This window comes from Lampetra fluviatilis, chromosome 65 (genome assembly GCF_964198595.1).
Source record: "Lampetra fluviatilis chromosome 65, kcLamFluv1.1, whole genome shotgun sequence".
Lineage (NCBI taxonomy): Eukaryota > Metazoa > Chordata > Hyperoartia > Petromyzontiformes > Petromyzontidae > Lampetra > Lampetra fluviatilis.
In genome coordinates this window covers 4408931-4436601 of record NC_136339.1, presented here as the reverse complement: position 1 = coordinate 4436601, position 27671 = coordinate 4408931, and the positions used below count along the sequence as shown (strand labels likewise).

The 27671-nt window shown below is 59.5% G+C and overlaps 1 protein-coding gene across 1 annotated transcript; it reads left to right on the top strand.

Moving 5' to 3' along the window:
* Nucleotides 1–27671, top strand: PPOX (protoporphyrinogen oxidase). Its single transcript, XM_078882445.1, has 12 exons — nt 1–158; nt 5607–5741; nt 10486–10601; nt 11666–11810; nt 12349–12499; nt 21508–21698; nt 22338–22398; nt 23149–23267; nt 24804–24917; nt 26077–26235; nt 26717–26759; nt 27523–27671. The coding sequence occupies exons 1-12, from the start codon at nt 66–68 to the stop codon at nt 27657–27659; spliced, it is 1464 nt and encodes a 487-aa protein (XP_078738571.1). The 5' UTR covers nt 1–65; the 3' UTR covers nt 27660–27671.

Here is a 27671-nt window from a genome sequence, read left to right as displayed (position 1 = left end):
ACTTGCGTGACGTCACCGCCGCCCGGTCCACTTTCCTGAGGAGGTCTCGGGCTGCGGGTCTCAAGATGAGCGGCGCCACCATCGCCGTCATTGGAGGGGGGATTTCGGGTCTCGCCAGCGCCTACTACGCCGTGCGCGCAGGCAGCGTCGTGAAGAAGGTAACCGTCTCGTGTCTCGCGGAGTTCTCGTACACGGTGCGGGTGGGTTTGTTTTTTTATTAAATTCATTAAAAAAAATACCTCGATCCGTCACGAAACGCCGCGGTGGACAGCGCCACCTATGGGCCAACAATGGACGCTTCTTCAATTGCGCGTCGCCGAAACGGCGTGTTTCGCTGCCCCGTAACTCGCGGAGGGAAAGTCGCCGCCGCACGAAATTCGGCCACGTGAAAGACATGGGGTGGGTTCGCGTCCCTGTCGAGTTTCGCGGTCGTGCGCCTGAGGTTCGCGGAGTTACGGCCTCGCAAATGTGGGGCGGATGCTGTTTGCGAGCACCTATTAAAGCCCGGTGCTGCGTGGTCTCCCACTCCACGTTACTGTGACGAGAGCCAGCGGATAATCGAACGGCTTCAACGGCCACTGTTGATTTCATCCGAGGAGGTGTCGAGGGCTCATGACACTTTGGTGGTAGCGATATTGTTCACCTCAGTTGATGATGATTGTGGTGGTGATGGTGATGTGGTGGTGATGTGGTGGTAATGGTGGTGATGATGGGGTGGTGGTGATGGTGATGTGGTGGTGATGTGGTTGGTGATGGTGTGGTGGTAATGGTGGTGATGATGGGGTGGTGGTGGTGATGGTGGTGATGGTGTGGTGGTGATGGTGGTGATAATGGTGTGGTGGTGATGGTGGTGATGATGGTGTGGTGGTGGTGATGATGGTGTGGTGGTGGTGATGGTGGTGATGGTCTGGTGGTGATGGTGGTGATAATGGTGTGGTGGTGATGATGGTGATGGTGGTGATGATGGTGTAGTGGTGGTGATGATGGGGTGGTGGTGGTGATGGTGATGTGGTGGTGATGTGGTTGGTGATGTGGTGGTAATGGTGGTGATGATGGGGTGGTGGTGGTGATGGTGATGTGGTGGTGATGTGGTTGGTGATGGTGTGGTGGTAATGGTGGTGATGATGGGGTGGTGGTGGTGATGGTGGTGATGGTGTGGTGGTGATGGTGGTGATAATGGTGTGGTGGTGATGGTGGTGATGATGGTGTGGTGGTGGTGATGATGGTGATGGTGGTGATGATGGTGTAGTGGTGGTGATGATGGTGGTGATGGTGGTGATGATGGTGTGGTGGTGATGATGGTGATGGTGGTGATGATGGTGTAGTGGTGGTGATGATGGGGTGGTGGTGGTGATGGTGATGTGGTGGTGATGTGGTTGGTGATGGTGTGGTGGTAATGGTGGTGATGATGGGGTGGTGGTGGTGATGGTGGTGATGGTGTGGTGGTGATGGTGGTGATAATGGTGTGGTGGTGATGGTGGTGATGATGGTGTGGTGGTGGTGATGATGGTGTGGTGGTGGTGATGGTGGTGATGGTCTGGTGGTGATGGTGGAGATAATGGTGTGGTGGTGATGATGGTGATGGTGGTGATGATGGTGTAGTGGTGGTGATGATGGTGGTGATGGTGGTGATGATGGTGTGGTGGTGGTGATGGTGGTGATGGTGTGGTGGTGATGGTGGTGATAATGGTGTGGTGGTGATGGTGGTGATGATGGTGTGGTGGTGGTGATGATGGTGTGGTGGTGGTGATGGTGGTGATAATGGTGTGGTGGTGATGATGGTGATGGTGGTGATGATGGTGTAGTGGTGGTGATGATGGTGGTGATGGTGGTGATGATGGTGTGGTGGTGGTGATGGTGGTGATGGTGTGGTGGTGATGGTGGTGATGGTGTGGTGGTGATGGTGGTGATAATGGTGTGGTGGTGATGGTGGTGATGATGGTGTGGTGGTGGTGATGATGGTGTGGTGGTGGTGATGGTGGTGATGGTGTGGTGGTGATGGTGGTGATAATGGTGTGGTGGTGATGATGGTGATGGTGGTGATGATGGTGTAGTGGTGGTGATGATGGTGGTGATGGTGGTGATGATGGTGCGGTGGTGGTGATGGTGGTGGTGGTGATGGTGGTGATAATGGTGTGGTGGTGATGTGGTTGTTGGCGATTGTAGTGGTGGAGATTGTGGTGTAATTATGGTGATGGTGATGGTGGTGATGGTGTGGTGGTGATGGTGGTGATAATGGTGTGGTGGTGATGATGGTGTGGTGGTGATGATGGTGATGGTGGTGATGATGGTGTAGTGGTGGTGATGATGGTGCGGTGGTGGTGATGGTGGTGATGGTGTGGTGGTGATGGTGGTGATAATGGTGTGGTGGTGATGTGGTTGTTGGCGATTGTAGTGGTGGAGATTGTGGTGTAATTATGGTGATGGTGTGGTGGTGATGGTGTGGTGGTGTGGTGGTGATGGTGGTGATGGTGGTGGTGGTGTGGTTGGTGATGGTGGTGATGGTGATTTTAATGGTGGTGATGATGATGGTGATTGTGGTGATGATAATGGTGGTGATGGTGACGATGTGGTTGTTGGTGATTGAAGTGATGATGATGGTGGTGATTGTGGTGATGATGACGGTGGTGATGATGATGTGGTTGGTGGTGATTGTGGTGGTGGTGATGATGGTGGTGTGGTGGTGATGGTGATGATGTGGTTGGTGATGGTGATTATAATGGTGGTGATGATGGTGGTGGTGGTGGTGTGGTGGTGATGTGGTTGTTGGCGATTGTAGTGGTAGAGATTGTGGTGGTAATGATGATGATGGTGGTGGTGATTGTGGTGGTGATGATGGTGATGATGATGGTGGTGATAGTGATGATGGTGATGATGTGGTTGTTGGCGATTGTAGTGATGGTGGTGGTGATTGTGGTGATGATGATGATGGTGTGGTGGTGATGTGGTGGTGATGATGATGATGGTGGTGATGATGATGGTGGTGATGATGTTGATGATGTGGTTGGTGGTAGTGGTGGTGATAGTGGTGATGTGATAGTGGTGATGGTTGTAGGTAGTGGTTTCATCATTCTCTGCGTCAATCTCCTCTTGCTATGCTTCTCTTCATAAGTGTGTAAGTATCATCGTCCTATTCTCGATGCATTATCAATCTGTGTGATTGTTTGGCTCTCCTATAAGTCTTGCGGGCCGACTGTGTAAGTCTATTGCTGCTCTATGGAATTCACTGCAAGTCTAATTTATATTTCAGTCTGTGGGACTATGCGTTAATAAAACACATTGTCCTGCGGAGGGAGCTGGTAGGAACGTTGGGTTGGCTCGGTCAATGGCCTGCAGGGTCAACGGCGGCGTGGTGTATTCCGCAAATGTGCCCGACTGAGGGCGGGCACAAGCCGGCGTGAGTAGGTTGAACGTTGAGTTTTATAAGGGCACCACGGGGTGACCAGCCCCTCCCCACCCAGCCCTACCCCTCCCTCCCACCCCCCCACCCAGCCCCACCCTTCCCACCCAGCCCCTCCCCACCCTCCCCTCTCCACCCAGCCCGACCCCTCCCATTTTTGGATGCAGGACGGACGGACACAATAATCCCCTGTGGGCTGGTGTAACCAGGAGGTTCCTACCAGTATCAGAATCTGTCTTTATACTGCAGGAGGAATCCGATGAGCTACAAAGCTCTTTGTTCACAGATGTCCAGTCGGGGCACCGGGGTGGTAAGAGCGTTGCAACGACAAAGCGGTAAAAAAAAAACACGACAGCGGTTCAAATGACAAGAAAAGTTGACAAATCGCCCCCCCCCCCTAAAAAAAAACAAAACCGTATGCGTGTCGTTGCAACGATTAATCCGTTTCAACTGCAGTTCTTGAGAAAACCAACAAACAAACAAACACAACCCCCCCCCTACTTTGTCTGCCAGTTGCCCCCCATCCTTGCGTGATCCACAAACCCCTGCCCCGCCGTGCGTGGCTGGGGTCGTCCCGGGTGTTGTGTAATCGCCCACTTCTTTGGGGGCCGCGTTGAGCAACGGATGATTTCGTGGGCTTCGTTTTTGTTATCGGGTTGACATTGGCCAGAGAGTCGAACAGACAAGGATCTCTCTCTCTCTATCTCTCTTGGCCTGGAGAGTTTTTTTCCTTGTGCCACGACCATCACCACCACCACTACCAACCACCATTTGGCGGTCACAGAATCAGAATATTTCTTTATACCGGAGGAATCTGATGAGCTATAAACCTCTTTTTTCACAGATCGCCCAGTAGTTCTTCACAAATGTTAAGCAGTTGTTCACAGATGTCCACTAGTTTTTTCACAAATGTTAAATATTTTTCACGCATGCCCAGTAGTTTTTCACAAATGTTCAGTAGTTTTTCACAAATGTCCATTAGTTTTTTCACAAATGTTCAGTAGTTTTTCACAAATGTTGAGTAGTTTTTCACAGATGTCCACTAGTTTTTTTCACAAATATTAAATATTTTTCACAGATGTCCAGTAGTCTTTCACACATGTCCAGTAGTTTTTCACGAATGTCCACTAGTTTTTCACAAATGTGCAGGTGGTGATGTTTACACAGGTAATTCATTTGAGGCCGAGTCGAGCTAGGGGAGGTCGCAGAACCGGTTCAGATCACAGGGCTATCGAACGAGCTCCCGTCTGTCTGCACCTCGAATTAGCACGAATGGCTACGTACGGTGTGAAAGAAGTTCAACATACATTTCTACATTTCGTGCCAAGATATTTTCAACGAAGGTCGAAAGGGTTTGTTCATTAGCTCTCGCTATCCATGTCCCTCCCCGACTGTCCATGGGCGTCACGATGGTGAAATGTTAACTACCTCGCCTGGTACGCAGGAAGTCCGAGGTCCGATCCCGACCCTGACGATGCCTGCTGTATATTCGGGGTTTGCGTGTCTTTCTCCCCGTGGTCACGTGGATTTTTACATCTGCAGAACGTGAAGAACCAGTGGCATCTACATCTGCAGAAGGTGAAGAACCAGTGGAATCTATATCTGCAGAACGTGAAGAACCAGTGGCATCTACATCTGCAGAACGTGAAGAACCAGTGGCATCTACATCTGCAGAACGTGAAGAACCAGTGGCATCTATATCTGCAGAACGTGAAGAACCAGTGGCATCTACATCTGCAGAATGTGAAGAACCAGTGGCATCTACATCTGCAGAACGTGAAGAACCAGTGGCATCTACATCTGCAGAGTCCCTGTATTCGCTTGGCGACCGGCAGAGGTCGCAACCGGGTACCCGATACCCATACCCTACCCGATACCCGGCTACGGGTACCCATTTGCGACCCTGGTGCGGCCGGGTACGGGTACGGGTACGGGTAAGGAATCAAAACCCGTTTGCGACCTCTGGCGACCGGAAGCCATTGCAGCTTGGTGAGCGTACAGCACGTACGTGCCCCGGCAGTCTGCTGGAGGCTGTGTGGGGTGGGATCTTTGTCTTCAGCTGGTGTTGCTGGAGGCTGTGTGGGTGGGATCTTTGTCTTTGTCTTCAGGTGGTGCTGCTGGAGGCTGTGTGGGTGGGGTCTTTGTCTTTGTCTCCAGGTGGTGCTGCTGGAGGCTGTGTGGGTGGGATCTTTGTCTTTGTCTCCAGGTGGTGCTGCTGGAGGCTGGGCCCTCGCTGGGAGGCTGGGTGCGATCGTCGCGCTCCCCACACGGGGCGGTGAGCGAACTCGGCCCGCGGAGCGTGAGGCCCAACGGACTGGTCGGGGGCAACACCCTGCGCCTGGTGACGGCCGCACGACTACCACCCTCACCACAACACCCACCACCCTCACCGCACAACTGCCACCCTTGCCACAACACCACCACCCGTGTCGCAACACCGCCACCCTCACCGCAACACCGCCACCCTCACCACAACACCCACCACCCTCACCGCACAACTGCCACCCTTGCCACAACACCACCACCCGTGTCGCAACACCGCCATCCTCACCGCAACACCGCCATCCTCACCACAACACCGCCACCCTCGCCACAACACCACCACCCTCACCGCAACACTGCCACCCTCACCACAACACCGCCACCCTCGCCACAACACCGCCACCCTCGCCACAACACCGCCACCCTCGCCACAACACCGCCACCCTCGCCGCAACACCACCACCCTCGCCACAACACCATCACCCTCACCGCAACACCATCACCCTCACCACAACACCACCACCCTCGCCGCAACACCATCACCCTCACCACAACACCGCCAGCCTCGCCGCAACACCGCCAGCCTCACCGCAACACCGCCAGCCTCACCGCAACACCGCCACCCTCACCACAACACCGTCACCCTCACCACAACACCGTCACCCTCACCACAACACCGTCACCCTCACCACAACACCGTCACCCTCACCACAACACCGCCACCCTCACCACAACACCGTCACCCTCACCACAACACCGCCAGCCTCACCACAACACCGTCACCCTCACCACAACACCGCCAGCCTCACCACAACACCGTCACCCTCACCGCAACACCGCCACCCTCACCACAACACCACCACCCTCGCCACAACACCGCCACCCTCGCCACAACACCGTCACCCTCGCCACAACACCGCCACCCTCGCCACAACACCGCCACCCTCGCCACAACACCACCACCCTCGCCGCAACACCATCACCCTCACCGCAACACCGCCAGCCTCACCGCAACACCGCCAGCCTCACCGCAACACCGCCAGCCTCACCGCAACACCGCCAGCCTCACCACAACACCGCCACCCGCGACGCAACACCGCCACCCTCGCCACAACACCGCCAGCCTCACCGCAACACCGCCACCCGCGACGCAACACCGCCACCCTCGCCACAACACCGCCAGCCTCACCGCAACATCGCCAGCCTCACCGCAACACCACCACCCTCGCCACAACACCACCACCCTCGCCACAACACCACCACCCTCACCACAACACCGCCAGCCTCACCACAACACCGTCACCCTCACCACAACACCGCCAGCCTCACCACAACACCGTCACCCTCACCGCAACACCGCCACCCTCACCACAACACCGCCACCCTCGCCACAACACCGTCACCCTCACCACAACACCGTCACCCTCACCACAACACCGCCACCCTCACCACAACACCGCCACCCTCACCACAACACCGTCACCCTCGCCACAACACCGTCACCCTCGCCACAACACCGTCACCCTCGCCACAACACCGTCACCCTCACCACAACACCGTCACCCTCACTGCAACACCGTCACCCTCACCACAACACCGTCACCCTCACCACAACACCGCCACCCTCACCACAACACCGCCACCCTCGCCACAACACCGTCACCCTCGCCACAACACCGTCACCCTCGCCACAACACCGCCACCCTCGCCATAACACGGTCACAACACCACTCTCTCCACTATGGTCACATCACCATGCTCACCACAACACCACGCCTAGTTGGTGTTACGTAATCGCTCTCCACTGCACCTTCACCACAACAGACTCATCGACTCGCTCGCTCGCCCCCACTCCCAAGCCCACCCACTCGCCCTCCCCCTGTCTCCCCGTCTCTCGTGGTTACGTTCATCTCTGCGTGTCCGCGCGTGTACCCATCTCCCCGCGTGTCCCTGCTTGTCCCCGTGTCTACGTGCCTCCGTGTGTCTTTCTGCATCTCCCCACTCACCCGTGTCTCCCCACTCACCCGTGTCTCCCCACTCACCCGTGTCTCCCCACTCACCCGTGTCTTCCCACTCACCCGTGTCTCCCCACTCACCCGTGTCTCCCCACTCACCCGTGTCTCCCCACTCACCCGTGTCTCCCCACTCACCCGTGTCTCCCCACTCACCCGTGTCTCCCCACTCACCCGTGTCTCCCCACTCACCCGTGTCTCCCCACTCACCCGTGTCTCCCCACGCACCCGTGTCTCCCCACTCACCCGTGTCTCCCCACTCACCCGTGTCTCCCCACTCACCCGTGTCTCCCCACTCACCCGTGTCTCCCCACTCACCCGTGTCTCCCCACGCACCCGTGTCTCCCCACTCACCCGTGTCTCCCCACTCACCCGTGTCTCCCCACTCACCCGTGTCTCCCCACTCACCCGTGTCTCCCCACTCACCCGTGTCTCCCCACACACCCGTGTCTCCCCGCTCACCCGTGTCTCCTTACTCGCCCGTGTCTCCCCACTCACCCGTGTCTCCCCACTCACCCGTGTCTCCCCACACACCCGTGTCTCCCCGCTCACCCGTGTCTCCTTACTCGCCCGTGTCTCCCCACTCACCCGTGTCTCCCCACTCACCCGTGTCTCCCCACTCACCCGTGTCTCCCCACTCACCCGTGTCTCCTTACTCGCCCGTGTCTCCCCACTCACCCGTGTCTCCCCACACACCCGTGTCTCCCCACTCACCCGTGTCTCCTTACTCGCCCGTGTCTCCCCACTCACCCGTGTCTCCCCACGCACCCGTGTCTCCCCACACACCCGTGTCTCCCCACTCACCCGTGTCTCCCCACTCACCCGTGTCTCCCCACTCACCCGTGTCTCCCCACACACCCGTGTCTCCCCACTCACCCGTGTCTCCCCACGCACCCGTGTCTCCCCACTCACCCGTGTCTCCCCACTCACCCGTGTCTCCCCACTCACCCGTGTCTCCCCACGCACCCGTGTCTCCCCGCTCGCCCGTGTCTCCCCACGCACCCGTGTCTCCCCACGCACCCGTGTCTCCCCACTCACCCGTGTCTCCCCACTCGCCCGTGTCTCCCCGCTCACCCGTGTCTCCTCGCTCACCCATGTCTCCCCACTCACCCGTGTCTCCCCACGCACCCGTGTCTCCCCACACACCCGTGTCTCCCCACTCACCCGTGTCTCCCCACTCACCCGTGTCTCCCCACTCACCCGTGTCTCCCCACGCACCCGTGTCTCCCCGCTCGCCCGTGTCTCCCCACGCACCCGTGTCTCCCCACGCACCCGTGTCTCCCCACTCACCCGTGTCTCCCCACTCGCCCGTGTCTCCCCGCTCACCCGTGTCTCCTCGCTCACCCATGTCTCCCCACTCACCCGTGTCTCCCCACTCACCCGTGTCTCCCACTCGCCCGTGTCTCCCCGCTCACCCGTGTCTCCCACTCGTCCGTGTCTCCCCACACACCCGTGTCTCCCCACTCACCCGTGTCTCCCCACTCACCCGTGTCTCCCCACTCACCCGTGTCTCCCCACTCACCCGTGTCTCCCCACTCACCCGTGTCTCCCCACTCACCCGTGTCTCCCCACTCACCCGTGTCTCCCCACTCACCCATGTCTCCCCACTCACCCGTGTCTCCCACTCGCCCGTGTCTCCCCACACACCCGTGTCTCCCCACTCACCCGTGTCTCCCCACTCACCCGTGTCTCCCACTCGCCCGTGTCTCCCCACTCACCCGTGTCTCCCCACTCACCCGTGTCTCCCCACTCACCCGTGTCTCCCCACTCACCCGTGTCTCCCCACTCACCCGTGTCTCCCCACTCACCCGTGTCTCCCCACTCACCCGTGTCTCCCCACTCACCCGTGTCTCCCCACTCACCCGTGTCTCCCCACTCACCCGTGTCTCCCCACGCACCCGTGTCTCCCACTCGCCCGTGTCTCCCCACTCACCCGTGTCTCCCCACTCACCCGTGTCTCCCCACTCACCCGTGTCTCCCCACTCACCCGTGTCTCCCCACTCACCCGTGTCTCCCCACTCACCCGTGTCTCCCCACGCACCCGTGTCTCCCACTCGCCCGTGTCTCCCCACGCACCCGTGTCTCCCACTCGCCCGTGTCTCCCCACTCACCCGTGTCTCCCCACTCACCCGTGTCTCCCCACTCACCCGTGTCTCCCCACGTTTGGCTGTGTGCCCGTGTCTCACCGCTAACCCACGTCTCCCGACGTGTCCCCCGTGCCTCCCTCTGTATCCGTGTCTCCCCGCGTGTCCCCGCGTCTCCCCGCGTCTCCCCGCGTGTCCCTCTGACTCCCCGCGTCTCCCCGCGTGTCCCTGTGTGTCTCCCCGTGTCTCCCCGCGTCTCCCCGCGTGTCCCTCTGACTCCCCGTGTCTCCCCGCGTCTCCCCGCGTCTCCCCGCGTGTCCCTCTGTCTCCCCGCGTGTCCCTCTGTCTCCCTGTGTCTCCCCGCGTCTCCCCGCGTCTCCCCGCGTCTCCCCGCGTCTCCCCGCGTCTCCCCGCGTCTCCCCGCGTCTCCCCGCGTCTCCCCGCGTCTCCCCGCGTCTCCCCGCGTGTCCCCCCGTCTCCCCGCGTCTCCCCGCGTCTCCCCGCGTCTCCCCGCGTCTCCCCGCGTCTCCCCGCGTCTCCCCGCGTCTCCCCGCGTCTCCCCGCGTCTCCCCGCGTCTCCCCGGGTCTCCCCGGGTCTCCCCGCGTCTCCCCGCGTGTCCCCGCGTCTCCCCGCGTTTCCCCGCGTGTCCCCGCGTGTCCCTCTGACTCCCCGCGTCTCCCCGCGTGTCCCCCGCGTCTCCCCGCGTCTCCCCGCGTGTCCCCGTAGCTCTCCGATCTGGGCCTCTCCGACTCGGTGCTCCCAGTGACACGAGCGTCTCCAGCCGCCAAGAACCGCTTCGTGTTCACGGGGGGCACCCTGCACCCCCTCCCCAACTCGCTGTGGTGAGACGGAGCCCACGCATGCATGTACAGCAGGCCGAACACTTCACAGAACGCTGACGCTACACGTGACACTACCCCTACGCGTAACGCTAACATTACACATTGCGCTAACACTAAACATAACGCTACCCATATGCATAATGGTAACACTACACGTAGAATTTACACTATACCTAACACCACCCCTACACAACGCTACCCCTACACACAACGCTACCCCTATACCTACCACTAACACTATACCTACCACTCTACCTACCACTAAGACTGCCCCTATACTTAAAACTAACATTGCTAATTTACCTACCACGACCCCTGTACCGAACACGAACCCTCTTCTCCTAACATACACACTCGCTCGCTCACCTACACACCCGCTCACCCCGCCAACCCGCCCATCCACCCACCCACCCGCTCACCCACGCGCCCACTCACCCACCCGCCCGCTCACCCACCCGCTCACCCACTCGCTCACCCAGTCGCCCACTCGCCCACCCGCCCACTCGCTCACCCAGTCGCCCACTCGCCCACTCGCTCACCCAGTCGCCCACTTGCCCACGCGCCCACTCGCTCACCCAGTCGCCCACTTGCCCACGCGCCCACTCGCTCACCCAGTCGCCCACGCGCCCACTCGCTCACCCAGTCGCCCACTTGCCCACGCGCCCACTCGCTCACCCAGTCGCCCACTTGCCCACGCGCCCACTCGCTCACCCAGTCGCCCACTTGCCCACTCGCCCACCCGCTCACCCACCCGCCCACTCGCTCACTAAGTCGCCCACGCGCCCACTCGCTCACCCGCTCGCCCGCTCGCCCACTCGCCCACTCGCTCACCAAGTCGCCCACCCGCCCACTCGCTCACCCCGCCCGCCCGCTCACCCACTCGCTCACGGGCAAGTTAAAGAACGCAACGCCTACGTTGCGGTTGTCTCCTCCGGACAGATGATCGCCGTTTCGGATCAACGATCTCAACATTCCAGACCGCCGCAGGATCGCGCTCGGTGCTGTCCGCACTGTGCCCCCCCCCCCCCTCGCTCTCAACCATTACCCCCCCCTCCACCCCTTAGGGCTGCCCTGAGCCGGCGGCCCCCCTTCTCGCGCCCCCTGGCGTGGCATGTGCTGCGGGAGCCGTTTGTCCGCGGGGGCGGCGATGGCGACGGTGGCGACGACTTCAGCGTGGACACGCTGGCTCGTCACAGGCTCGGGGACGAGGTCACGCACACACGTACACACACACGCACACACTCGTACACACGCACACACTCGTACACACACACTCGTACACACACACTCGCTCGCACGAGCACGCTCGCACGAGCATGCGCACACACATACACACGCTCGCTCGCTTGCGCACTGCACAGACACTCACGCATACATACACACACCACTCGCACGTACACACACGAACTCGCTCCCCCCCTCGCTCCCCCCTCGCCTCCCCCCTCGCTCCCCCCTCGCTCCCCCCTCGCTCTCCCCCTCGCTCCCCCCTCGCTCCCCCCCTCGCTCCCCCCCTCGCTCCCCCCTCGCTCTCCCCTCGCTCCCCCATCGCTCCCCCCTCGCTCTCCCCCTCGCTCCCCCCTCGCTCTCCCCTCGCTCCCCCCTCGCTCTCCCCTCGCTCCCCCCTCGCTCTCCCCTCGCTCCCCCCTCGCTCCCCCCTCGCTCCCCCCCTCGCTCTCCCCTCGCTCTCCCCTCACTCCCCCCCCCCCCCCCCCCCGCTCCCCCCTCCCACGTGCGTGTGTCACCACAGCTGGCGGACTGGCTGCTGGACCCGCTGTGCCGCGGCGTGTTTGCCGGCGACAGCCGCCGGCTGAGCGTGCGCTCCTGCTTCCCGGCGCTCTACCGCGCCGTCGCCCTTCACGGCTCCATCGTGGGCGGCTCGCTCCTCTCCCGAGAGCCAGGTGCTACGCCACCGGGGGCGGCGGTGACGTCACCCGGGGGCGGTGGTGACGTTTAGGCGCGTGAAGCGCACGAACGCCCCTTAGGTCACATGACGGACCCAGGCGCCACGGGTTGACCGACTGAGACTGACCGATGCATCATCTGTGCCTCATCCCACCCACCCCACCCACCCCCACCCACCCCCACCCACCCCCACCCACCTCACCCACCGCACCCACCCCACCCACCCCTCCCACCCCTCCCACCAACCCCACCCCTCCCACCAACCCCACCCCCCACCCCCACCAACCCCACCCACCCCCACCAACCCCACCCACCTCACCCCACCCCACCCCACCAACCAACCCCCCCCCCCTTCACCCCCGAATTTAATGGCGTAGGCTTACGACAACCCACCGGCCTGCTCTCCTTCTAAACGTCAAAGGGTGTTTCGATGTAAAGCTTCTTTCGTGACTGCAGGGATTCATCTTCTTGGTTCTTTCGGTAAAGTAGTCACGTAGAAGGGAAATAATAAAATAATAAAATAAAACATTATAAAATAATTCTCACGACGTTTCGATTGCAACACAAGCAGCCGTCCTCAGGTGAAGATGTGAGGGTCGCTAGCCCCCGCGATCCCTCCCTCGGTACCCCTAACGGCCGGGTTAACCTCATTACTCGCCCCCTCGCTGCTAGGCGAACCGCTGCTGCGTTCTTCACCCATGGGGTGAGAGCCGTCGCTCCAGGATTCCCCTCCCCCGCGGGTCCGCGTAGTAGGCATGTTTAATTACGTACGCGCACACCCACACACAGCTCTGCGCGGCACTCACTCAACCCTGACCACTCACGCTAGGATCGCGCACCTGTATTATACACGTCGTGAACGTGCGCGCACACACGCATACAGCTCCACACGCGATACCCACTCTTGCGCCGCTCTGCGCCGCGCTCGCCGCTCACGTTATGATCGCGCACCTGGGGTACGCTGATCACGCACGCCGCGAGCTTACGCATACACAGTACCACACGCGTTCACACTTATAACACGAGATCACACGAGGCCACGATCAGCTATTAATGATTTATTGTCTGCTACGTGGGACTGGTTGTTGAGTCAGTATGAATCGACGAGGCTGCCTACTCTACTAACCCGGAACCTATTCCCTATTTATCGTTCACGAAACACTTTTACCTCCTTACTCACGGTTTGAGGCACTCGACGTTCCGTGGGTTTTCCTCGCTGCTTGCCTCGACACGTCGCACGGACGTCCGGAGGGCAGAGCTGGGGCAGTCCTGGACGTTGGCTTCTCGGAGCAAGAGAGCGATTTCCCCTTTTTGCCCCACTATTTATCCTCCCTACATCAAAGGGAGGCTGCGCTGAACAATGGGCTCGTGCACCTCGAGCCCGCGCACGGCGGTTCCGGCGCTTTTGATATGCTAATCAGTGAGCGGCGTTGGCGGCGTACATCCTAATTACTCCCTTACCCTTCCTAACAATGGGGCCTGTGCGCTCAAGCATAATGTTCCCAACCCTCCATGACTATGCGCAAGAGTCCATGCGGTCCCGCTATTCATGCTGTCCCCTCCCTCCTCCGCCTGTCTCGTCGACCCGTGGGGGTGTGTGTGGGGGGAAAATGCGCCTCCACCGCGGTGGCCGAATGCCCCATGCCGCGACCCCACCATATTAAGGCTGGTCGCAGCGCCGCGGCGCCACGTAGCACGGGGGAGGTCGTCCAATTCCCTGATCGCCGGAAACCGTGAAAGTTTAATCCCGATAAGGGCTTCTCGGATAAAAACCGGTCGGCCAGGTGACCTCCCCACGAGCTCTATGGGGGGGGGGGGAATGCGTGCGGGTGTGTTCGTGCGAGGTGAGGTGAGGGGGACGCGGGGTCGGCTCCGTCGCTTGGTGGTGGCGAGGTCTTAGATGGGGCGCCTGCTGAACGGCTTCGTGGCGGCGGCATGACATAGCCCCCCGAGGTGCTGGTCCCCGTCCCGGGTTGACTGGAGCACCTTGCTTGAGCCGCGCCCACGAGGAAACGCTGCGGGATCCGGGGGGTCCGTCCGGCCCTCGTGGCTGGTCTCGGGGTGGGTGGCTCCGTCCTCTGCAGCTCCTGCGGCGGCCTCCTCCTCCACTCCAGCGGCTCTCCCTGTACCTCGGTACCTGCGGGCTGGGGTACAAACTCAGAAGCGGAGGGGTTTAGGGGCCGTCGTCCGCGCCGTCCCCTGGCGGGGTCGGGGCGTCTCGGGGGCCCGGCGGGGCCCATGTAGGGTGCGAGGCCCCCCAACACGAGGGGTGCGGGTACTCCGGGATTACGGGGCCTTCGAGTGACGGGGTTCTCTCTCGCCGGGGCCGCTTTCCACGGTTTTAAGCGGCGGACGTTGACCACCGTCTCTCGATCCCTCTCCCCGCCATAAATTAGTACCGTCCAGGGGGAGATCTGTCGCACCACGGTCCAGGGTCCCCGCCAGTAGGTCGTCAGTTTCCCCACCTGCCCGGCCCCGACGCGAGGGGTGTGTAGCCACACCTTAGCGCCTGTCAGGAATAAGGGGGGTTCCATGCGGGGTCGGGTGCCCTGTTCCTGCCGCCGATGCGCGGCTTCCCCTTGCGGGTATGCTCGACCTCGGGCTTCTCGCAGGGTCTCCAACAGGTGTTCCACGGGGCGGCTTCCTTCCTCCGGCTGGGGGGAAGGGACGCCGAATAGCAGATCTGCGGGTAAACGAGACTCACGGCCGAACATCATTAAAAACGGGGTTTGTCCCGTCGACGTGTGTACGGTGGTGGCGTAGGCGAAAAGGGCGTAGGGGAGGTGTTCGTCCCAATCCCGTTGATTTGCGGCCGCCATACGTTTGAGTTTCCCCGCCAGGGTCTGATTCATGCGCTCCACCATACCGTTCGCTTGGGGGTGGTACGCTGTGGTTCGGTCCTTCTGGATTCCGAACTCTCGGCACAGTGCCTGGAACAACTCGGCCTCGAACTCGCTACCCTGGTCGGTGAGGACTCGTTCTGGGATCCCGTGCTTAAGTACGTAGTGTTCCACGAATGCCCGGGCCACCACCAAGGCCGTTTTATCAGGGATGGCCACTGCCACGGGGTAGCGGGTGAAATACTCTACTGCGACTAGGATATATCGGTTGCCTCGATGGGATCGCGGGAATGGCCCCTGTAGGTCAATCCCGACCAGCTGATTCGTGCGGCTGACGCGGAACGGCCTTAGGGGTACCTGGTATCGTGCCGGTTTCGGCCCGCACTGCTGACAGGCGCGGCAGCCCTGTACCCAGGCCGCCACGTCTTGTGCCAATTTGGGCCAGAGATACTGGCGACGCAGGGTCTCTCGAGTGCGTCGTTCCCCATCGTGGCCCCCGAGTGGGTGGTCATGCACCAGCCGAAGCAGCTGGGGTCGCACCTGGGCAGGAACACAGATGCACCCCGGCTGGCCGGCCTCGGTTAACTCCCGTACCACTCCGTTCTGCACACACAACCGGGCATACAAACCGCTCCAGGGTCCTGGCAGGGCGCTCTTTTCCTCCCGCAGTGCCGCCTCCACTGCCGCCAGATCGGGATCTCGCTGCTGGGTCTGTCTCAGCTGCTCGTCGTTCAGGCCCGGGAAGGCGCAGCCGACGTCCTCCTGGATCCGTCCGATCGGGTCCCGAGCCGCGGGTCCCGCGCTTGCCGTGCGGTCGACGGGATCCTCGGTGCCACCTGTGAGGGCCTCTGTGGCGCACACTGCACTCTCTCTCGCTGGGGGGGGGGTCAGTGGCCGCGGCCGCTCGGGGGTCCGTTGCCTGCCGGCAGCGTCCCCCCGTGAAGCACGGGCAGGCCTCCTCCGCCCTTGTCTCAGCGTCCACCGTGGGTCGCCTCGACAAGGCGTCCGCGTTTGCATGCGTCCGGCCAGCCCGATACTCGATTTGCAGGTTGTACTCCTGCAACTGCGCCAACCACCGGGCCATCTGCCCCCGCGGCTCCTTGAATGTGAGAAGGAACTGCAGAGCATAATGGTCAGTGCGTACGCGACATTTCCTGCCGTACAAATACGGCCGGAACTGCTTACATGCGAAAATCACGGCGTACAACTCTTGGCGGGTCACGCAATAGTTCAGCTCGGCCCCACTCAAGGTCCGGCTGGCGTACGCGATGACTCGTTCCGTCCCATCCTGTACCTGTGACAACACCGCGCCCAGCCCGCTGCTGCAGGCGTCGGTGTCCAAAATAAAATCGGTGGTAAAATCGGGGAAAGCGAGGGTGGGGGCGTGGGTGAGGTGGTCTTTGAGAGTGGTGAAGGCCGTCTGGCAGGCCCCCGTCCACTGGTAGGGGTGCTTAGGGGAGGTGAGTTGGGTGAGGGGGCGTGCAATCTCGCTGAATCCCTTTACAAATCGACGATAATAGGTGGCGAGCCCCAAAAATGATCTGATCTCCGTCAGATTCCTTGGCCGTGGCCACTCCACTACGGCGCGTACCTTCTCCGGATCAGTGTGCACGCCTGCCTCGCTGACGCGATGCCCGAGGTACCCCACCTCGCGTTGTGCGATGTAACACTTACGTGGCTTGAGCTTGAGATGAGCCGCTCGCAATCGCTGGAACACCTCTCGTAGCCTGGACCAATGCTCAGACAAAGATCTACTGAACACTATCACATCGTCCAAGTAAATCAGGCACTGTTCCCATTGCAAGCCCCGCATCACCAACTCCATCAGCCGCTGGAACGTCGCAGGCGCATTGGTGAGTCCGAACGGGAGTACTCGAAACTCGAATAGTCCCATCGGGGTGGTGAATGCGGTTTTCGGCCGATCCTCCTCTGCCATCTCCACCTGCCAGTACCCGGACGCGAGATCGAGGGTGGAAAAATATCGCGCTCCGGCGAGGCTGTCGAAGGTGTCATCGATGCGGGGTATGGGGAAGGCATCGCCGAGCGTGACTGCATTTAGTTTACGGTAATCGACGCAGAACCGGGTTGACCCATCCTTTTTCGTAACTAGTACCACTGGGGCTGACCAGGGGCTCGCCGAGGGCTGAATTATGTTATCGCGAAGCATGTCCCCAACTGCCTCTTTGATTTGGGCGCGTTCGGGTGCGCCCACTCGGTACGAAGGGAGTTTGATGGGTCGGGCTGCACCGGTGTCAATTTGGTGCTTAACAAGATCGGTCCGACCCACGTCCGAGTCGTGCTCACTGAATACGTCGGCATACTCCCGCAGTAACTCGCGCAGCCGATCGGCCCCTCCCTTAGGTAAATCCGCCCATGGTACATGTAACGCGTCGAGCAGGGGAATGACCTCGGCTCGGGGAGTCGGGCCGACTCGCCAGGCCAGGTCCTGGTCACCCTCAGAACGACCGGGGTCCTCAGCCCAGAGTGCGAACACCGAGTCGTTAGAGTGGCGTGCGTGCAGGGGGTGTACGGTGGCTATCGGGGTGCGCCGCCGCAGTATCGCTGGGGTACTGTGGGGGTTAAACATCCGCATAAACAATCGGTCCCCATCTGCGTTTACCAACGTGGCGGATCCCACGACCCCATACCGTTTTGCCAACTCCGGGTGAGGAGTTAGCATTACCTCTCCTGATGGTCGGAGCGTGGGGTCGGTGGGGGATGTTGCCACCGGCACCAGCATCTCGGTGAGCGGGCCGATGGTGACTGCCGTCGCCAGGATAGCGGCCACAGGTGCGAAGCGGGGGCGCGTCGGTTCTCGTCCCAAGAACGGTATCCGCTCGCCGTTGCTCTCCATGGTGGCGCATCGCTGGCGGGGTTGCACGTTGAGTCCTAGCCGTTCTAAGAGGTCGGTACCTGCGATACACTCGTGACACAACGCACTCGACACGTAGAACTCCTGGGTGCACACCTGACTGCCTATGCGGACCTCTAGGGTGGCTCTCCCCAGCAGCCCCATTCCGGCTCCGCTCGCCGTGTGCAGCGCGCGGTCCGGTGCCTGCAGGTGACGCACGTCGACCCCGATCGCGCTGCAGTGCGCTGCGCTCACGAGCGAGGCCACCGCCCCCGTGTCCAGCAGGATTCGGGTACACACTCCGTTTACCTCCCCTTCCACCAGCGACGTGGCCCCCGTGATCCCTGCCACCAGCTCCCGTAGCCAGTCGCCAGGAGTCACCGTTTCCGTGGGCGTTGTTGCTGGAACCTGTGTGGAGATCACTCGCTCGCCATTATTCTCATCATCGTCTATTTGTATCGGGACCGCGTCGATTGCACCCCTAGTTGGTCCGCTCTCTAGGGGGCGTTGGAGTTTAACCCCCGCGTCTGCCTAGCTCGGGTGATTTCAGGACAGTCCCTCACTAGATGCCCTCGGCGATCGCACATATAACATGCCCGGGGAGGGGGGGCGGCTCCGTAGTGGGCCCCCTGCCCGCTCCCTCTCCCAGTTTGTCGCTGCCTGGACTCCACCTCTAGTTGGGTTACCCTTCCCGTTAGCCCTCCCACCGTGGCGCGCAGCTCCCCCATCTCGGACTGGATGGCCTCAACGGAGGACTGCAGCTTGGTCATATTTTTATTCGCTTCCTCGCGTATATCTCCTATGCCAGCCTGTAACCCGGCTACCCACCCTGGGGTGGTCTCGCTAGGTCTCTGGGGCTCCCTTGCCCGTCCCCTTACTGCGATGGCGATCTCTTCCTCCTCGTCGGAGAGTAGGCTCGCCACGGCGCACTCTCGTCCCCTCCCTCGAGGCTGCGCGCGCTCACCTGAGAGTTTCTCGCATTTTCGCGCGCGCTCGACGAGGGTGTTAAAGGAGAGGCGTGCACCGTCTACATTTGGCTGCCACCACGGGGTGCGTGCCAAATATCGCTGGATTTTACCGGCGGCGAGGCCCTCAATTATTTTGGCCTCGTACTCTGGGTACGCGAGCCGGGTCAACATGCGTACATCCTCGGCGTAATCTCGCAGATCCTCGCCGGGTTGACGACGGCGTGCCTCTAAGGCCGCCTGCGCATCCTCCTCGTCATAGGCGCCGAAGCGACGTTCGAGTTCGCACATTAATTTTTCCCACTGATTTTGTGCGCTTGCGGGCAAAGCTTCCACAAAGTCAGCTGCCCGCCCATCTAAATGTAACTCTAACTGCTGCAACGCCTCCTCATCTGACCACCCATTAACTTTTTTAGCCCCTCTGATGCTGCGGGCAAACGATTTCCATGATGGAATTCCTTTGCCCGTAAATGTGCATTTGATTTTAATCTGGGTTGGGGGGCCTCTTTCGCTTGGGGGTGCGGGGGATCGTCCCGCTTCTGACACCAATATGTGAGGGTCGCTAGCCCCCGCGATCCCTCCCTCGGTACCCCTAACGGCCGGGTTAACCTCATTACTCGCCCCCTCGCTGCTAGGCGAACCGCTGCTGCGTTCTTCACCCATGGGGTGAGAGCCGTCGCTCCAGGATTCCCCTCCCCCGCGGGTCCGCGTAGTAGGCATGTTTAATTACGTACGCGCACACCCACACACAGCTCTGCGCGGCACTCACTCAACCCTGACCACTCACGCTAGGATCGCGCACCTGTATTATACACGTCGTGAACGTGCGCGCACACACGCATACAGCTCCACACGCGATACCCACTCTTGCGCCGCTCTGCGCCGCGCTCGCCGCTCACGTTATGATCGCGCACCTGGGGTACGCTGATCACGCACGCCGCGAGCTTACGCATACACAGTACCACACGCGTTCACACTTATAACACGAGATCACACGAGGCCACGATCAGCTATTAATGATTTATTGTCTGCTACGTGGGACTGGTTGTTGAGTCAGTATGAATCGACGAGGCTGCCTACTCTACTAACCCGGAACCTATTCCCTATTTATCGTTCACGAAACACTTTTACCTCCTTACTCACGGTTTGAGGCACTCGACGTTCCGTGGGTTTTCCTCGCTGCTTGCCTCGACACGTCGCACGGACGTCCGGAGGGCAGAGCTGGGGCAGTCCTGGACGTTGGCTTCTCGGAGCAAGAGAGCGATTTCCCCTTTTTGCCCCACTATTTATCCTCCCTACATCAAAGGGAGGCTGCGCTGAACAATGGGCTCGTGCACCTCGAGCCCGCGCACGGCGGTTCCGGCGCTTTTGATATGCTAATCAGTGAGCGGCGTTGGCGGCGTACATCCTAATTACTCCCTTACCCTTCCTAACAATGGGGCCTGTGCGCTCAAGCATAATGTTCCCAACCCTCCATGACTATGCGCAAGAGTCCATGCGGTCCCGCTATTCATGCTGTCCCCTCCCTCCTCCGCCTGTCTCGTCGACCCGTGGGGGTGTGTGTGGGGGGAAAATGCGCCTCCACCGCGGTGGCCGAATGCCCCATGCCGCGACCCCACCATATTAAGGCTGGTCGCAGCGCCGCGGCGCCACGTAGCACGGGGGAGGTCGTCCAATTCCCTGATCGCCGGAAACCGTGAAAGTTTAATCCCGATAAGGGCTTCTCGGATAAAAACCGGTCGGCCAGGTGACCTCCCCACGAGCTCTATGGGGGGGGGGGGAATGCGTGCGGGTGTGTTCGTGCGAGGTGAGGTGAGGGGGACGCGGGGTCGGCTCCGTCGCTTGGTGGTGGCGAGGTCTTAGATGGGGCGCCTGCTGAACGGCTTCGTGGCGGCGGCATGACAAAGACGCTGTCTTTCCGACAGACCTGTTCTTCTGTCTGTCGGAAAGACAGCGTCTGAATGACTGAATGACGCTGTCTTTCCGACAGACCTGTTCTTCACCTGAGGACGGCTGCTTGCGTTGTGGCCGAAACGTCGTGAGAATTGTATTTTATTATGTTTTATTTTTATTATTTTATTATGTTTTATTTTTATAATTTAATAATGTTTATTATTTTATTATCTTTTATTTTTATTATTTTATTATGTTTTATTTTTATTATTTTATTATTTCCATTCTACGTGACTTTACCGAAAGAACCAAGAAGGTCAAGGGTGCTGTTTTCGTAACGTACTGGCGGTCGGGCAGCGATTCGGTTGTGTCCACGCAGACGCCACGTGCAGAGACGGAGTTGCTGCTCTTGCGCTTACCGCCGTCTCGTTCTCACCACCCGTCCCCCGGCACAGACGACCCTGCCATCTCGTCCAACGAGCTCGTCAAGAGGTCCCGGCGGGAGCGGTGGGCCATGTGGTCCCTGCGCGATGGCATGGGCAGCCTGCCCAATGCCCTGGGGGCATTCTTGGAGGGCAGGGGCGTTGAGGTGCTCACCAATGCGGCCGTGCGGCGGATCGACTTCACGGGCGACCGGAGAGCCACGGTGAGTTTTCGCCGTGAGATGTTATCGACAACCAATCGGAACCTCATTTGCCAGTAAGAAATATGATTGTTTTTTTACCCTTTTATTTGGCAACAAAACTGACACCTCGTTTGCATAGACCACAATACCTGCGGTCGTAATGCAAACAAAAAACACAACTCTGATAATGTGTGCACTGTCCTTGAAGTTGATTGGTCCACACCCGAGACAGCTTTCCTTAGAGCCTAGTCTCACGTGGTGTTGGACCAGACGACGCCAAAAGGCGCACAACTCAAAGACAACGCACCATCAGAGTATGAGAGCTCGGGATAAGCATTTACACCATTGGAACCTCATTTGCCAGTATAACAATATGATAATTGTTTTTTTACCCTTTTATCTGGCAACACAACTGACACTTTTTTTACAAGGAGTCATGTTTGCATAGACCACAATACCTGCAGTCATAATGCAAACAAAAAACATAACTCTGATAATGTATGCACTGTCCTTGAAGTTGATTGGTCAACACCCGATTGTCTGCATTGTCTTTGAGTTGTGCGCCTTTTGGCATCATCTGGTCCAACACCATGTGAGACTAGGCTCTAAGGAAAGCTGTCTCGCACATATTATTAAATAGTCAATGTTCTGTCGTTTCAGGTGGAATTTGACGGTGATACAATTACCGTGGACCACATAATTAGCACATTACCTGCAAGAGGTGAGGGGTGGTTGAGTGGTAGAGTAGCTTGGGTGGGTGATTGAGTGGATGGGTGGGTGGGTGAATGGATGAGCGAGTGCGTGGGTGGATGAGTGGGTGACTAGGTGGGGTGGGTGAATATGTGAACGAGTGGGTGAGTGGGTGGCTGAATGGGTAAGTGTGTTAGTAGGTGGGTGGGTGAATGGGTGGGTGAGTGGCTGAATAGGTGGATGATTGGGTGAATGTGAATGAGTGGGTGATTGTGTGGAGGGGTGAGTGGGTAGGTAAGTGAATAGATGGGTGAGTGGGTGAGGGAGTGGGTATGGATGAGTGAATATGAGGGATGGTGAATGGGTGGGTGAGTGACTAGGTGGATGGGTGAGTGAGTGAGTGAGGTAGGTGTTTGGCGAATGGGTAGGTGAGTGAATGGGTGGCTGAGTGAATAGATGGGTGAGTGATTGTGTGAGTGAGTGGGTATGAGGGATGGTGAATGGGTGGGTGAGTGACTAGGCAGATGGGTGAGTGAGTGGGGTAGGTGTGTGGCGAATGGGTAGGTGAGTGAATAGATGTGTGAGTGAGTGGGTGTGAGGGATGGTGAATAGATGTGTGTGTGAATAGATGTGTGAGTGAGTGGGTGAATGGGTATGTGGGACGGTGAATGGCTGGCTGGGTGACTGAGAGATGAGTTCCACGTACACACACGCACACATGCGTTTGCTAACACTGTGTCCCTCTCCATCCACGTGTCCCACGTGTCCCCGCGTGTCCCAGCCCTGTCCCCGCTGCTGCCCGCTGACCTGTCCGCGCTGCGGGAGGATCTGCGCCGCATCCGCTCCGTCACTGTGGCTGTGGTGAACCTGGAGTACCCAGGCAGCGTACTCCCCGTGCAGGCGAGTAGTCTGCGCGTGTCTCCACGTGTCTCCACGTGTCTCCACGTGTCTCCACGTGTCTCAGTATATCCACAAGAGTCTCGGCGTGTCTCAGTATATCCACAAGTGTCTCCCCGTGTCTCCCCGTGTCTCCGCGTGTCTCGGCATGTCTCCGCATGTCTCCACATGTCTCCGTGTCTCCACGTGTCTCGGCGTGTCTCAGTATATCCACAAGTGTCTCCCCGTGTCTCCATGTGTCTCCACGTGTCTCCGTGTCTCCACGTGTCTCGGCGTGTCTCAGTATATCCACAAGTGTCTCCCCGTGTCTCCATGTGTCTCCACGTGTCTCCGTGTCTCCACGTGTCTCAGCGTGTCTCAGTATATCCACAAGTGTCTCCCCGTGTCTCCATGTGTCTCCACGTGTCTCAGCGTGTCTCAGTATATCCACAAGTGTCTCCCTGTGTCTCCACGTGTCTCCACGTGTCTCGGCGTGTCTCAGTATATCCACAAGTGTCTCCACGTGTCTCAGCGTGTCTCCATGTGTCTCAGTATATCCACAAGTGTCTCCACATGTCCCTGTGTCTCCACGTGTCTCAGCGTGTCTCCACGTGTCTCAGTATATTCACAAGTGTCTCCGCGTGTCTCCGTGTGTCTCGGCGTGTCTCCATGTGTCTCAGTATATCCACAAGTGTCTCCACGTGTCCCTGTGTCTCCACGTGTCTCAGCGTGTCTCCATGTGTCTCAGTATATCCACAAGTGTCTCCACGTGTCCCTGTGTCTCCACGTGTCTCAGCGTGTCCCTGTGTCTCCACGTGTCTCAGCGTGTCTCCATGTGTCTCAGTATATCCACAAGTGTCTCCACGTGTCCCTGTGTCTCCACGTGTCTCAGCGTGTCTCAGTATATCCACAAGTGTCTCCACGTGTCCCTGTGTCTCCGCGTGTCTCCACGTGTCTCAGTATATCCACAAGTGTCTTCCCGTGTCCCTGTGTCTCCGCGTGTCTCAGTATATCCACAAGTGTCTCCACGTGCGTCCCTGTGTCTCCATGCACCTCCGCGTGTCTCCATGTCTCTCAGTGTGCCTCTGATTGTCTCCGTGCGTTCCCACGTGTCTCAACGTCTCTACGCGACGCCGCGTGTCTCCATTGTCTCTCACTCCTGCGTCTTTGCATGTCTGCGCGTGTCACCAAATGACCGTGTGTCTCCCCGTGTGTCTCCCCGTGTGTCTCCCCGTGTGTCTCTCTGTGTGTCTCCCCGTGTGTCTCCCCTCCCCCCGTGTGTCTCTCCGTGTGTCTCTCCGTGTGTCTCCCCCCTTCCTCCCGTGTGTCTCCCCTCCCCCCGTGTGTCTCCGCGTGTCTCCCCCCCTCCCCCCGCGTGTCTCCCCATGTGTGTGTCTCCCCATGTGTGTGTCTCCCCATGTGTGTGTCTCTCCGTGTGCCTCCCCCCCTCCCCCCGTGTGTCTCTCCGTGTGTCTCCCCTCCCCCCGTGTGTCTCTCCGTGTGTCTCCCCTCCCCCCGTGTCTCCCCGCGTGTCTCCCCGCGTGTCTCCGTGTGTCTCAGGGGTTTGGACATCTCCTCCCATCGTCCGAGTCCGGCCCGGTGCTGGGCGTCGTGTACGACAGCGCACTCTTCCCCCAGCACGACCGGCGCGACGCGGAGAGCACACGGCTCACGGTGCGACGTCACACCCCACCACGTCACACCACGTCACACCACACCACGTCACACCACACCACGTCACCCCACGTCACACCCCACCACGTCACCCCACGTCACACCCCACCACGTCACACCACGTCACACCACGTCACACCCCACCACGTCACACCACGTCACACCACGTCACACCACACCACGTCACCCCACGTCAGACCCCACCACGTCACACCACGTCACACCACACCACGTCACACCACGTCACACCACGTCACACCACACCACGTCACCCCACGTCAGACCCCACCACGTCACCCCACGTCACACCCCACCACGTCACACCACGTCACACCACGTCACACCACGTCACACCACACCACGTCACACCACGTCACACCACACCACGTCAAACCACGTCACACCCCACCACGTCACACCACGTCACACCACACCACGTCACACCACGTCACCCCACGTCACACCCCACCACGTCACACCACGTCACACCACACCACGTCACACCACGTCACACCACGTCACACCACACCACGTCACACCACCCCACGTCACACCACGTCACACCACGTCACCCCACGTCACACCACACCACGTCACACCCCACCACGCCACACCACGTCACACCACACCACGTCACACCACGTCACACCACGTCACACCCCACCACGTCACACCCCACCACGCCACACCACGTCACACCACACCACGTCACACCACGTCACACCACGTCACACCCCACCACACCACACCACGTCACACCACACCACGCCACACCACGTCACACCACACCACGTCACACCACGTCACACCACGTCACACCCCACCACACCCCACCACGTCACACCCCACCACGCCACACCACGTCACACCACACCACGTCACACCACGTCACACCACGTCACACCACACCACGTCACACCACGTCACACCACGTCACACCACACCACGTCACACCACCCCACGTCACACCACGTCACACCACGTCACCCCACGTCACACCACACCACGTCACACCCCACCACGTCACACCCCACCACGCCACACCACGTCACACCACACCACGTCACACCACGTCACACCACGTCACACCCCACCACACCACACCACGTCACACACCACGTCACCCCACGTCACACCGCGTCACCCCACGTGGTCACAGGTGATGCTGGGGGGCGCGTGGTTCGAGGAGGCGTACGGGGGTCTGGGTGCGGGCGAGGGGGAGCTGGAGTCGCTGCTGGCGGACGCGGCAGAGGGAGCCGTGCGCTCCCAGCTCGGCGTGGACGTGCGGCCTACTAGCACCACCGTCAGCCTCAACCAGGTGACCACCGCCACCAGCGGTACACAACCGCCGGCACCACAACCACCGGCGCACAACCAACAGTGACACAACCGACAGCGACACAACCGACAGCGACACAACCGACAGCGACACAACCGACAGCACCACAACCGCCACCACACAACCTCCCACCCTCAACCAGTATATATACAAATACGGTTTTCTTGGAATTTCTCATTCACTTGATACAGCTGTCGTGCTGTTACTGTTCCACCTGAAGACGGAAGCTTGTGTTGCCTCCGAAACGTCGTGATTTTTATTTTGTATTTTATTTTTATTTTACTTTTATTAAATAAAAATTTTTACCTACGTGGTGACTTTACCGAAAAAACCTAAGAATATGAATCCTTGCAGTCACGAAAGCTTCAAATCTAGAATTGATTTATAGTTTTACCCGAAAAACTAAAAAAAACAACACCACCCCACGTGGGTGTGTCTGCCTCTCTGCGTCTCTTTCCAGGACTGCATTCCTCAATACGAAGTCGGACACTGGAAAATCATGGGTAAGCGAGCAAAGCACTGTGGGAAAAATTACCCACGATCCATTGAGAGTGGGGGGGAGGGTGCCCTGCTCTTGCGTGCAGTGCTCTGCGTATATCCGGCGTCCCAAGTTCGATTCCCGCTCTCACGGCCACCACCGGTGACGATTATCTGAACCGGTCTTGGGCTTCCCCTAGGTCGACTCGGCCTTAAATTAGTACCTGGAGCACTGGGGAGACAAAGGTGGCCCAGCGTGGTGCTGACCATCGACCCACCCTGGGTCTGTCTCAATACCTCCTGCCATCAGCGAACCTTCCACACATCACGTGACGGCCTCCAAGTGCACCTAGCCTGGCACATCAGTTAACTTATAACAACACCGTCCTGTCACATGACCTCCTGCCATCAGCGAGCCTTCCACACATCACGTGACGTCCCCCAAGTGCACCTAGCCTGGCACATCAGTTAAATTATAACAACACGGTCATGTCACATGACCTCCTGCCATCAGCGAACCTTCCGCACATCACGAGACGGCCTCCAAGTGCACCTAGCCTGGCACATCAGTTAACTTATGACAACACGGTCCTGTCACATGACCTTCTGCAAGCAGCGAGCCTTCCGCACATCACGTGACGGCCTCCAAGTGCACCTAGCCTGGCACATCAGTTAACTTGTAACACCTCGGTCCTGTTACATGACCTCCTGCCAATCAGCGAACCTTCCGCACATCACGTGATGGCCTCGACGTGCACCTAGCCTGGCGCGCTGACGTTTTGCCCGCAGAGAGGATCGCGCGGGAGGTGGGGTCCCGGCGTCTGCCGCTGAGTCTCACCGGCGCCTCCTTCAACGGCGTCTCCATCAACGACTGCATCTTCAACGCGGCGGCGGCCGTCGCCACGCTCCTCCGGACGCACGCGTGAAGTCCCACACCG

Bases quoted from the DNA above. Each gene is read 5' to 3' on its own strand.
- PPOX (XM_078882445.1), top strand. From the start codon at position 66: ATGAGCGGCGCCACCATCGCCGTCATTGGAGGGGGGATTTCGGGTCTC. The intron at 159-5,606 runs GTAACCGTCTCG...CTTTGTCTCCAG, and splicing joins CAGGCAGCGTCGTGAAGAAG to GTGGTGCTGCTGGAGGCTGG. The intron at 22,399-23,148 runs GTGAGGGGTGGT...CGCGTGTCCCAG, and splicing joins TAGCACATTACCTGCAAGAG to CCCTGTCCCCGCTGCTGCCC.